General features: G+C 38.5%; 1 protein-coding gene across 1 annotated transcript in view; it reads left to right on the forward strand.

The window, feature by feature from the left end:
* Nucleotides 1-722: 722 nt before the first annotated feature.
* Nucleotides 723-13,651, forward strand: part of DAPP1 (dual adaptor of phosphotyrosine and 3-phosphoinositides 1) — a 42,265-nt gene continuing 29,336 nt past the window's right edge. Inside the window, exon 1 of the mRNA XM_039848885.1 lies at nt 723-986. Coding sequence (XP_039704819.1) covers nt 889-986 — 98 coding nt within the window. The 5' untranslated portion in view covers nt 723-888. The remainder of the gene's footprint in view (nt 987-13,651) is intronic.

Raw genomic sequence — 13,651 nt, forward strand, 5'->3', positions numbered from 1 at the left:
ACATGTCCTTTTCTCATTTATTACTGTATTTTGTCTGATTCCCAAAGATTCAGAGTTATGACAGTTTTCCTTTAGGACTTCCAAGCAGATGGAATTCTCTACCCATAGCGCGGGACCCAAAGCAGTACCAGCTGTGAGTAAGCCCAGCGAAGAAGAAAGTGGCACTCAAAGACTCCGGGAGTTCTAACACGCCCCGGCAGCTGGCAACAGGCTGGCCCCCTCCCACATTTCCCACCCTCTTCTCACTTAATCCTTCTGCCATGGGAGGAAACAATATTGAATCATTGTTTCTGAATCGTGCCAACCTGAACGTCAAGGGTATGTTGGAAAGCCTGGATGAAAAAGGCAGAAATATCGAGAAACTGCTAAAAACCGGACTTCAGGATCAAAGCTAGTGGCTTGACTGATTCCTAGATCGACTCTAAAAGTGTTATTGAAGCTTCCTCATTGTTTTGTGTGGGATATGGAACGTGGGGGTGAATGACTGCATGAACCGCCCTCTACAAACCAGAGGTCAATAGCACTAAGGAGAAACTGTGGTCTGGCCTCATGAGAAGAGTTTGAATTAACAGTCCAATCCCAGTTGAGTGCCGTCTTTTCATTTCCTTTGACAGAAACTGCAGGTTGCGTGATGAAGTGTGGGTGTCCTGAGAGGTGGCTACCTAGTTTGCATACTTCCTGACTGACTGCACACTCCTGCCAGTGCCCTGGGGCTAGGGTGGCGAGTGTCAGTGGGAGGGGTAACCAAGTTTCACTTCCTTGCTGGTTGGAGACTCACAGCCACAGCTGGCTTCTCTTTCAGAGGAGGAGAGTGTGAGGAGCTGCAGAGCCCATCTCTGCCTCTTCCCACAGCACCTGGCAGGGGCTTCGCAGACGAGAGGAGCGCGAATGGGCAGAGCAGAGTCTCTGGAAGAGAAGATGAGCGCCCAGGATCCTTCAGACCTGTGGAGCAGATCAGACGAAGCTGAGCTGATCCAGGACTTGGGGTAAGAGAAGAGATCTCCTTTCAAAGCCTCTTGGGTGAACATTAACTCCCCACCCCCACCCAAATGCTCACTTTGATTAAGGATTACCTTTAGCACTCTGCACCTTAACCTTCTATCCCTTCCACTTGACTCATTTGCGTCTGTTAGGTGTCTCCCTGCTTGGGGACAGTTGCATTGTAAAGCATATATTATTTTTCTGGATGTGAGAACAGGTAGATGCAGAAAATAGGACAAAAATCAAATAAATGTAGGACATTCTTTGAGACCAGGGACAGAATTGAGTTGTTGTTGCTCAGTCTCCTTTATATTGATTCTGGTTTATGAATAAATGTGCTGTGAAAAATTTTGAGTTCTAAGCCTTTGACAGTAAAAGGACCATAGTGTCGGTAAGATAAACAGAAAGCTTACCCTACTGTACAGGAGAGGGACTTTTTCAAAAGAGAAAGAATGAGGAAGTGTCTGCAGCCACGTCCCATACGCCCTTCTTTCTCCTGACGCCGCATTTGTGAGCTCTTGTGTGTGTGCATGTCTGTGTATGAGATGGAAAGTGGGGGTGAATGAGTTTAAATATAACAAGGCAGAAAGAGGATACAATTTCTGCCTCCATCAGGTTATGAGTCTGGGTAGGGAAAGTCATCATAGTCTCATCTGTAAGAAGGGACCAGATGAGACAACTCATCAGTACATTTAATCAAAGAAATAAGTATTACACAAGAGGGGATTTCCTAGAGACACTGAAAGTTCACCCTAAATCACTGGGAATATCCTGGCGAGGCTGGTTTCAACACCTGTGCTTCATGAGGGGCAAGACCTGCACCCTCTGTCTTACTAAACAGCTCTCATCTTCACAACAACCCAAAGACATGGGAACTGTTACCATCTCCATCTTACAGAGGAAAAAAATGAGCACCAAAGGGGTTGCCCACATCATACATCCATTAAATGACAAAGCTGGGATTCAAACCTGCCAAAGCCTATGTTCTTACCCGAAAAAACACTGACAGGGATGAAATCTCTCTGCACTAAGATTGCAGAGATGTTGTCTTTTGTGTCGCATCATTGTAAAAGTTCTCAATAAATCCTGTCTTTAGATTTTAAATTTGGGGTCTCAGAATCAAACTCTACCTTCTAGCTAGATGATATCCCTTCTCCCCACCATAATGCCCATGGCAGGAAGCAAGTATAGGTGAAACCCACAAAAAAACAGATCTGTGTCCTCCCCCCATGCGCAAAGAACAGATGTTCAATACAATTCAGAAACACCACCCCCCAAAAAGGCGCGTTTATGTCCAGACTTCTCTATTTCAGAAGGCCTGGGAATTTATTAAACATTTATTAAACTGTTTCAGCGACAATAGACGAGCTACCAATATCTGGGGACATTGCTTCGTAGTTGTGGTTCTTAACCTTGGCTGTGCACTAGGACCACCCAAGAAGTTTTTAAAACTTCCTGTACAGGCCACAGGTCAGACAAATGGCTTCAGTCTTTTGGGAGTGAGCACTTTCTTTTTAAACTTTCCAAGTGAATTCCAGAGTGAGACCAAGGTTGAGAATCACTGCATAGACTATAAATCCATCAGCAGCACTAAGTAAATGTGGCTTTATTTTTATTTATTGGGTATGTACCTGAATCTTAAAGCCATTAATACACGTTGACATCTTGTTTGTTGGTGTAGAAGCATTTCATTGACTAATTTTATTAAAGTATATTTTAGAGATCATAAAACTCCTTCGTTTTAAGTGCACAATTTAATAATTTTTAGTGACTTGAAAGAGTGGTACAACCATCACCATAAATCAATTTTAGAACATCTTCATTCCCCTGAGAAGAACTGTCAGGATCATGGTTTATTTAAATATGCTCAGTGGTGGTGGTGTGCTGATAAACCACCTAGGCTGGGGGCAGCCCTGATTTCTATAGTCTGCCTATTTCCCTGATGTAAATATTCCTATCTTGGGCGATGTCGTGCTGCCAAGGATTTAACAGCCAGTTTGCAAAATTCCTGAAAAATAATCGACTCAAGCCCCTCCAGGACACACCTGATATAACTTTTACAGGTAATAATATGACCTATTTCCTCTGGCAGAATTCTCAAACATAAATGAAACGTTTTTTCCAACCTTTAAGTCATGGGCTAGGTATGACCTATACCAAAACTCCTGGTTAATTTAGTTTATAAAAAGCTCCAAAAAACAAAATGAAATAATGTACTTGATGCATAAAAAGTAGCTGGTGTTAATGACTTAATTTTTAAATTATTTTAAATATGTTACTTGATTAGTCAGGCAGATTCTTATGTTTGTATTTTTGATGGATATAAACAGATAATGTGACAGTTAAATCAGAGAGATAATATGTATCTTTGTTTTTTCAGTCCCTATTTTTCTTCAGGCTCTGGAATACATAAGCTCTAAAAATTAAACCCTGAACTGCAGCAAATCCGTTTCTTGCCTATCTAGGATACACATGACTTGCTAAGAGGACAAACTTACTCCTTTCTAAAGTACTTAAATCAAGTAACTCACATGGATTTCTTTGTCTCATTTATAGAGTGTCGAGCTAAAAACATTTATTTTCTTCCATCTTAAATATATTAATGTGTCCAAAAGCAAGAGGACATAAAACCATCTTCAAGTGTTGCTCAGCTTCACTGGGGGAGGAGTGGGCAGTGGTGGACGGAGGGGCAAGGGAGTGGAGAAGGGCCCTTGAGAAGTGAGAAGTGGGCTGGGAACTGTCAAGTTATTTGTTGTTTTCAAAAGGAAGCGATAGGAAAATGAAACAGTAATGAATATTAGAGACATCACCTAAGCAACAAACGTGTAGAATTACTAGTCAGTGAATAATTCAAAATTCCAGGGGGAGATAGATGGGGGAAAAAGTTTAAATCATTTCTTCAATTAAAAAAATTAATTAATTAAAAACTAAAAAATAATTTAAAATTCCAGAAATTCTTTGACTATAACAAAGTTTTCTATGAGATAGCGTAATAGCAGTATAGTTACATAGTTTATAACGGCTTACCTCTTTAAAAACTATATAACTATAGGTGCAAAAGGGATACCGTGAAATACAAATATTTTAGGATTTTTTAAATTAATCATATTATCTAGTCAGGCATAATTCCTTCAGGTGAGAAATACAATAACTACCCTCTTTTTTCTATACTTTCCCAAATCTCAAATTTTTTAAGGAAGTGTCAGTGTTTGGCTGTGCTGGCCAGAGACAAGAAGTGAAACTCTAAGCTCTGGATATATAAGTAAATAAATCAAAATGTCTCTCATTTCTCTGTCCCGTAACCTCCACATATAAGAGAAGGTTAGCATAGATCGGGGATCAGCAAAATTTTTTTGTAAAGAGCCAGGTAATAAATATTTTAGGCTTTGCAGGTCTTATGATCTCTGTCAAAACGACTCACATCTGCCTTCGTGTGAGAACTGCCAGAAACAACACAGAAACAATGACAATGACAGTGTTCAAATAAAATGTTGTTTCTGAAACCTGAATTTTATATAATTGTCATGAGTCACAAACTATTCTTATTCTCTACCCCGCCCCTCACCCCGACCCCAGCCATTTAAAACCATAAAACCATTCTTTGCTTTTAGTCCATACAAAAACATGTGCTCTGGCAGGAACTGGCCCTCAGGTGGGGTTTTGCTAACCCAGGGAATAAATGATAATAACCAAAATGAGTTTTTATTAGGCAGACATTTTGCACACACTCGCTCTAGTCTTCAAAAGGTACTGGTATTCCAGCTTTAGATGCCAGCAGACTCATTAGCAGACATCCCAGTGAATCTGGGTCCCAAGCTCTTGCTTATCCAACCAAACCAGCATTCTTTCCTGTCGATGGTCATTCTTTACTGACCTCCTACTCTGTGCCAGCACCATGCCATTTGTATCCATTATATCATTTAGCCTTCACAATAACACCTTTCATACGTACAATTATACTCACTTCATAGATGTAGAGGGTGACTTCAAATAAGTTAAGGGAACTGTCCAGGTCACCAACCTCATAAGTGGTGCAGCTGAGGGACATGCCTAGATTTCCCCAAAGCTGAAGCTCTTTCCGCTGATTCAGTGAGGTATATGTTCTAATCACGGCAATTAGTAATTACTTGATGCTCACCATGTGCCAGGCACTGTATTAAGCCCTTTGCATGTATGACTTATTAAATTCACACATCTTTGTGAGGTAGATACTGTCACTAAAGTCATTCTCATTTACGAATGAGAAACATCAAGGGCAGAGCTTTTATCTCATGCCCAAGTTTACATGCTCAAAAACCTTTGAATCCAGGTGATTTCCTCCAGAACCCACATGCCTGTCCACTAATGCAACTTCTTAGTTTCCATCAAACTTCTGTCTTCTTATACTAGCACTATATACTAGTGCTAGCGTAAACTGAGAGAGAAAAAGAAAGTTCTGTGATTATTATGACCAATAAATTTTATTACAAAAGACATTATTCTTCCACATTCTTCACATAATACACACGCACATGCACACAAAACCAGGTCAATATTCTAATTTATGAGAACTTTATTAAATTTTGTGTAGGCTTCATTTTTGTGGGCTACACAAATTGACAAGGCTAGAAAAGTGTAGTCAAGTCAAAGCTTTAAAGGAAACTGTTTACAGATCTGTGATGCCAAGTAGAGCAATAATGCTTGTTCCTCTTCTGTGCACAATTCTGTAACCTGGGAGTGAAAACGGAAGGTGAGTCTCTTGTGGCTGTAGGAGAGTTTGTAACTAGTGTATGATTTGATCTCTCTTTGACTCAAGCGAATTTCCTCTTCGGTTGTTTTGTTTTTTGTTCCTCTGTGGGTGATGGTGACTTCCTTCTACTTAATGTGGAAATCTGTCCACACAGGTTCTCCACACTGAGGAGGGTCACTTTGTTTCATTCATTCACTCTTCCATTCATTCATAGGTTCATCTGTTACTGATGACATGCAAGGGAGTGTGGGGGATACTGAAATTAAGAAGAAATGACTGTCCCCTTGAGGACTTTACAAGACAGAGGACAGAGAATGCACATGCACGTAATTAGAGAATGCAGAATAGAGTGGGCTGAGGGCCGTAACAGTGCCTAGATAAGGCACACAGCATGTGACTGGACATAGAGAGGATGACCTTGTAACCAATAGGATTTTGTCAGTTGAAGTCATAAGACATTTTCTAAAGAGAAAATGGCATAAGTCAAGTGGTAAAGTGGCAAAATACATGAGCGTTTAGAAGATAAAAAGAGCCCACGTGGACTCAGACCCTCCAGTCTCTGAGACCCAGTGGTCAATCAGCGTTTAATCACTCTGGTTCCGGTGTTCACCTCTCAGAGTCCCTATCTTCAGCCACATTCTATGAGAAAGCTTCTACCTGGCTTTCTTCTTCTGGTTTCTAGTACACTTCCATTTTTTTTTAAAGCCTGAGTTAATTTCTTCCTCCCATCAACTCCCCTAGAGAATAAATTCCTATTCTGAGCCCACACGCTTCTGGCTCCTTGCCCCTGATATGAACCGGTCTGAAACTGACCATAAAATACTTTTTTCTAGTCAGTCTTTGAGCTTTGGGTCCTAGTGTAAATCAAACATTCCCTGGCCCCAATCACTAGTGATGATGCACTAGCCTTGCACTGTGCAGGCTGACCTGGGGACAGCAGCAAGGACTTCTGCTGGAATGAGATGCGATTGGCCACCCCTTCCTCCAGTCGGTGGCTCTGCCCCTCCAGTCTCTCCAAGTTTCTGACAATTCACCCTTGATCTACCTCTGAGTCAGGCTCTTTCAATTTCTCTTTATGCATCTACATCTTTCTCTCTCTTTGGCTTCTGCCTCTGTCTCCTTGACCACTCTGTTTGGGTCTATGTTTGTGTTTTGAAGTCACTGTCCTGTGTGCTTCTGGCTATCTATGTGCACTGGTGTGCCTTTCTCTGTCTCCAAGTTTTGATCTCTATCTTTCTGCCTCTGTCAACAGTTCTTAACTTCCATGTCTCTGACCTTGTGTCACTCTATGTCTCTGAATCTCTGAGTCTCTCTCTCTCTCTCTCTGTTTCCATCTTACCCCATTCCTCAGACTTCTTCAAGAACAGGTTTACCTGGCCTTCAACTCCCATATAATTCTCTTCTTCCTTTCAGTCCTATTTATCTTTAGCTGAGCATTGACTGCCACCAAAAAAACTTGGGACCCGCCTTTAGTTAGTTCACTGTTTGACCAGATACTCAACGTAGTCTGCCTCTGTCATCACTCAAGTATGCTTCCTAAAGCCTCAGGCAGCTGGCCTCACCATTTAGCTCTGCTATTAGCACGTGCAAATGTAGGCATTTAGAATGGCAATATAGAAAGCCACAGGTAAGCTACTTCCATCACAGAAACCTCCTTATTTGAAAGACTGTGGTGAGTCTTTCTTTCAGCCTCCCCTATGCATTACAGTATGCCTGTCTGAAGCCTCATTAGAAATATAAAAACTTTGCTCAGCTTTCTCTACTGGACGAGTCCACTGCTATGATCAATGAAAAGATAAGCCCACATTTGTGAATATGTGACTTAATGCATGTCTATGGATGCCACTATCTTGTCTTAGATATGTCACAGCCTGACTATAATGCAAATTACAGCATTGTTAGATCTTGAACCAAATCAGACAGTTCCTTATCCATGATTTCTGTTGGCATAGAGGGCCAAATGCTTTTGCCCCCCAACAAAAAGCAAAGAATCTAGCACCAACCCTATAAACAAATGAACATGAATGAAATCAGCAGCTAAGCAATCCAGTGGAATGACTCAAGGGCCTAGGACAAGTTAACCCAAGTTAACATTAGTTAGAGTGGAATTGCTTAGTAGAGTCATCTTATGTTCAATCACCACTGTTTTCAGAAGGATTCTGAGGCTGAGTATAGGCTTAGCAAAAAAGAAGACAGATCAGTGAGCTTTATCTATGGCCTTAGAAAAGGGGAGTGGCATCATGTGCTATGTATTTGTCATCTTTGGTGTGGGGAGTTCAGAAAGTGTGTCACATCATTCGAAATTGAGAATAACGAAGAAAATGAGAAAAAATTATCTAGAGTTCAGAAGGTGTGTCTGTGTCATTCAAAATGTCATTGAGAAAAATGAAGAAAAAGAAAATTATCTAGAGAACAGTGCTTTTGTTGACTGTTCAACTCCAGGGCCTTTCAGCTGCTTTTACATAATCTGGAGTTTCTGTTCTTGCTTTGTATGTCCTCTTTATAATTCTAATGGGACAGAATCTAGGTTCTATGGTACGTCTCTTTGCCAGGAAGGAGAAAAATATGTCATTAAATATACAAATCATTTATAGACATTGTTTACTAAGGAATTTTCTCACCAAAACTATATAATCTAAATGGGTGTGTGGCTTATGTCTTAATATGCAAGATCCACCGTGCTCACTATTCTAGTCGTTTTGCATTACTCCTCATCATAGTCCCTCTATTTTAGCCAGGCATTCTGTTTCCTGAATGTGCCATGCACAGTCAGCCTCAGTGCCTTTGGTTATGCCATTGCTCCTTTTCTCTCACTACCTAATAAGTCCTATATTTATTTTTCAAGCTCCAACTCATGATCTTCTTCCTCCATGAAGCTTTCCTTGATCATCCCAGCCCCCTGCGAGGTCTGCTTCTGGTCCATTTTCTGTCCACATCACTAAGAAGGCAGCTATTTGGGCATTTTCTGATAATATTAGCCTGTAAGTCCTTCTCTTTTCCTCCTCATTGGTACTGTAAAGCCACTTAGTACTTTGCTTTGTCCTCTTTGTCCTTTGCTTCAGATGCCACACACTGTGAACTCAAACCATCAAGTTTATTGAAACAAATTAAAGTTTTCAGGACCAAGAGTCCTTCACTTCTGTGCTTCCCAAATCTAAACTGCATATCAACCACACAAGGCTGTTGATGAATACTGACTAAGACTCAGCAAGTGTAGGGGGCCTGAAAATGTGAATTGCTAACAAGATCCCAGGACACGGAGTGCCAAGACTTTGCATTGTTTTCAAACACTGTGTTCAACCCATTAATGTTCTTACAGTCAATTTAGTTAGTCACAATCAATATATGTTAAAAAGAAATTAAAAAGAGAAGAAGAAACTGCATATAGAATAGTGTTTCCCATAACACTTTTTGGCTTTTTCTGTATGTTTATAACATATATCTGTGTGTATCTATGTCAATCTATCTATCTATCTATCTATCTATCTATCTATCTATCTATCGAGAGAGATTGCAAGATTGAGAAAGAGAGAGAAATGTATTTTATACCATGAGCTAATTCAAAAAATTTAAAAGCCTCTCCTTTAAAGGACAGTGCAAAATGAGATATAAATTTATATCAGCGAATTAAGACAGTAAAACCCAATGGGATAAGAATCTATGAAGGTTCAATATGCTAGGGAAATTTCCCAGAAGTTTCTAGCATGAAGGGGCACTGAGAAGACCAGAGAAGAGGCTGAATTTGGGGACCAGCTTTCTGGATCTAGCTTGTCTACTTTCTCTGTGGTTGAGCTTATTTCCTGTGCCTAGCTGAGAGGCAGCTATGAAAATTCTTTAGTGGGTGGATGTTTCCTAATTTACTACTGTATCATAGAAGGGATAATACCACTGTTTCCTTCAAAGTCAACTGCTGGTTTTGATAAATAGTAGTTTCTTGATCTTTTTTTATTTCTTCAGGGAAAACAAGACCAAAAGAATTTTAAGTTTTAGGACAATGAAACTTATCCCAAATTATTCCCAGCAGCTAGCACAATGTCTGGTATATTCATAATATGCTGTATAAATCAGCAAATCTTGTATCTTATTCTCTTCTGCAAAAGTGGAAGAATCATATAAAAAGTTTATAAAAGAAGACAATATTCCAACTTATGAAAATAAGAGGTTTTTCTTACTAGGTGTTATAAATGACTTACTAGGGAGATTAAATCAACATTCAGTTTAGAGCAAATCAGCAGCAGGATGGAACTAACTGCCAAGAAACTAATGCAATCTTGGGTTGCCTTATCCAGCAGCTAGAATGAGGGAGACCTGTGAGGATTGGTTTTGCTCACCAGACCTTAGTGTTAAAATAGATTATAAAAATTTGGAAGGTATTCAAAGGAGATAAGGCTTCTGGGTGATAAGGTCTCTGTGTCCTAAAGGGACTGATAGCCTGTCATAAATGGAGAAGTTGAAGATGACGGAAAGAGAAGAAAGTACATTCTAAATGCTTTTAACTATTTAAATACCATCATTTTTTTTTTAAGTTTAACTTTTTCTTTTTTTTTTAAGTTTAAGTACAACTCCAAAAAGTCGTTTTTGGACCATCTGTTGAAAGCAGGAAATAGCATTTCAATATAGGTAAGAGTTTTCTGGCATCAGTCATAGAAGTATGGAATGAACTTACCTATAAAATAGTGGGCAAAGATTAGATGAGAGTCATATTAGGGTTTTGATTTTATTCATACATTTTACAAAAATTAAAAGAATTATAAACCAAGCTTATGGAGGATTCTACGTGGCTTTTACTGATTAAGTTAAGCATTTAAAAAAATTTTTTTTTAATAAAAAAAGCATATATAACTTTATAATCACCAGAGATGAGTTTACTGTGAAGACAATGAAGTTTCAGCCTCAAGGCCCCTCCCTGGAGCAGACCCTAGCAATGTAATTAATAAATGTTGTCAACTTGAAGAGCATTTAATATTAGTCCCTGTACATGAACATTTAAAATGCCCTGGAATCTTACAATTCATATTGGAGAGAAATTTGATGGAAGTCTCCAAATTTGCCAACAATCTTAAAAACTTCATTACCAATAAAGCTGAAAATAACTTTTCTACACTATAAATAATTGTTTTAAATATTCGAGGTGAAAGATTGAATTATTGTTCTTTTCTTTCTCTAGAAAATTATATTATAAAATTATTATTACATGAAGAAATAATCAAAGACAATACAACCAAAAATATAAAGGGAAAAAGTATTGGGGTGTGTTAAACAATAAATGAAAATAAATTATTTTTGTTACATTTGTGATGTTTGCGATCTTTGGCTTTTTAAATTTGTAATTCTGATTTCATATTCTAAATAATTAATGTTTTCTTATTTTTCGTAAGTTTATATTAAATTTATTAATGAGACTTCCAAGTTTTACAAGCTTAGAGCCCCTTAAAATCTGACTCTTCCTCCTAAAATCAGCATAACAAAACAAAAACTTTTAAACACAGTTCCAATTACAGGAAATTTAGGTCCATGCAATTAGGGTTCTATGTAATGAGCTGTTGGACATGCGTATTAAGCCATTAAAAGCCCTTTATATAAAGCCTCTGTAACAGCCAAGGATCTGTAGGTATCCAATCTCCTTTTGGCTTCATGACACCAGGCCCAACACTAGCTCTTTGGACACTGACCCTGAATTACTCACACCATCATGTAGTGATCTGACCCTATGCGCACCTGGTATTCTCTTGATTCAAGCCCTTGCTCTGGTTATTCCCTTCTCATGAAATAGCTCCCTGAATGGTTCTCTCTCCAAACCCTACCAGACATTAAATAGAAGAAAACTTCTGTCGCCCGCATGTGAACATGTTCATGCGCTCTCTTTTTCTCTCTCCTCCACCCCCATCCCCACCTCCTTTACCCAAGTGCTGGGTCAATTCCAACATTCAATAAACTTAGATGAATAAGTGAAAAAATAAAGCAAATTATTAACAAGGTTATCTCTGAAGGTTGTATTTAGGGAGAAATTAACTTTTCTTTTTTCAAATTTTAGTTACCCAATAAATATGTTACTTGATTTTATTATTGTTGTTTTCATTAGAACAGATACATTAGGAAAATGTGATCAGATTAAAATCTCCTTTAACAACACTCTCAATCCTGATTCCTTCCATTAAAGAGAACATACTTATGAGTTTGTTGTGTATTTTTTTTTTCGGATTTTATGTTTTTGTAATTCTTTATATGTACACATATATGTGTTATACAGTTTTGAGGGAGAAGGGATGATTTTCAAAAACTAAGTGGTATTATACTGCACCTGCCACTTGTTCCTCTAATTTACCAGTATGTTTTGGGATCTACCAACTTTTTATTTTGCAAGTTGCAATAGCAATGTTTTTATTTTATTTTATTTTTTTATTTAGTTTCAAGTATACAGTACATTGGTTAGACATCTACATAGATCATAAAACGATCCCCTCAATCGCACCCTCCCTCCCCTGACCCTCCACCTAGCCAACATATTAAAGCTATCTTCATTCCCTCTGCCATGCTCCTCATCCCTGTGACCATCTATCAACTACTAATTTGTACTTCTTTAACCTTTCACCCCATTCTCCCAGCCCCGCAAACCACCCTCCCCTCTGTTCATCACCAAATTGTCCACTATATTTGTGAGTCTGTTTTCAATTAGTTTGTTCTTTTTATTTTTTAAATTCTGCATATAAGTGAAATCATATAGTGTTTATCTTTCTCTCTGTGACTTAAATACTTTCTAGGTCCATCAAAGCAATATCTTTTTCCATCCCCTTCCTTTTCATATGTAAGAGTCGTGTTTTCTTATTCTTTCAGCCACTCTATCTTTTGGTTGGAGCACTTAATTCTTTTCCATTTAAGGTACTTATTGATAGGAAAGTAGTTGTTACCATTCTTTATTCCTGTTTTTGATATATGTTTTTTCTTCTTAAAGAAGTTCCTCCAGCATTTCCTGTAATACTGGCGTGGTGGTGATAAATACCTTTAGCTTATTTTTGTCTGGGAAGCTCTTTATCTGTCCTTCAACTCTAAATGGATAAAGTATTGTTGGTTGTAGATTCTGGGTCTCCATCCTGTCGAATATTTTTTGCCAAGCCCTTCTGTCCTGCATAGTTTCTTTTGAGAAATCAGCTGCCAGTCTTACGGGTGTTCCCTTATATGTAATTATTTGTTTTTCTCTTGCTGCTTTTAACATTCTTTCTTTGTATTTAATCTTTGGCATTTTAATTATGATGTGTCTTGGTGTGGGCCTCTTTGGATCCCTGATTTTTGGAATTCTCTGAGCTTCCTGGGGTTTTACGTCCATATCCTTCACCAGGTTAGGGAAGTTTTCCATCATTTTTTCTTCAAACAGCTGTTCAACATTTTGATTTTCTTCAGTAACATCAATCGGACGCATATTTGGAGCCTTAGTAGTGTCCCATATCCTCCTTAAATTATTTGTATAGTCTTGGCATCTCATCTCTTGCCATTCTGATTGAGTGTCCTTGGCTTTCCTGTCCTCTAGATAGGGCACGTGATCCTCTTCTTTATTCACTTTGTTTATTCCTTTGTTTTTCTATTTAATGTACTTCTCATCTCAGATAATGTGTTCTTCACTTCAGACTGGTTCCCTTTCATAATTTCCACTTCCATTTTTATGTTTTTTATCTCTTTGTTGAAGTTCTCACTGAATTTATCTACACTTCCCAAAAGTTCATTGAGCATCTTTATAACCAGTTAGGTTATTTGAAATACATAATTCCTCTTCTGTGAAAGACTCTTTCTTCTCTATGTGCATAAACTCTGCATTTGTTAGGTTACTTGACTCCATTATATCTAGATCTCTGTTCTTTTTTTCATATGGTTTCTGTTTCTTTGTCTTCCCATTTTTGCTGCCTTTTCATGTCTGTTTCTATGTACTAAGCAAAGCTACTAAGTCCC

The sequence above is a fragment of the Pteropus medius genome, unplaced genomic scaffold, assembly GCF_902729225.1.
Source record: "Pteropus medius unplaced genomic scaffold, Ma_sr-lr_union100, whole genome shotgun sequence".
Classification (NCBI taxonomy): Eukaryota; Metazoa; Chordata; class Mammalia; order Chiroptera; family Pteropodidae; genus Pteropus; species Pteropus medius.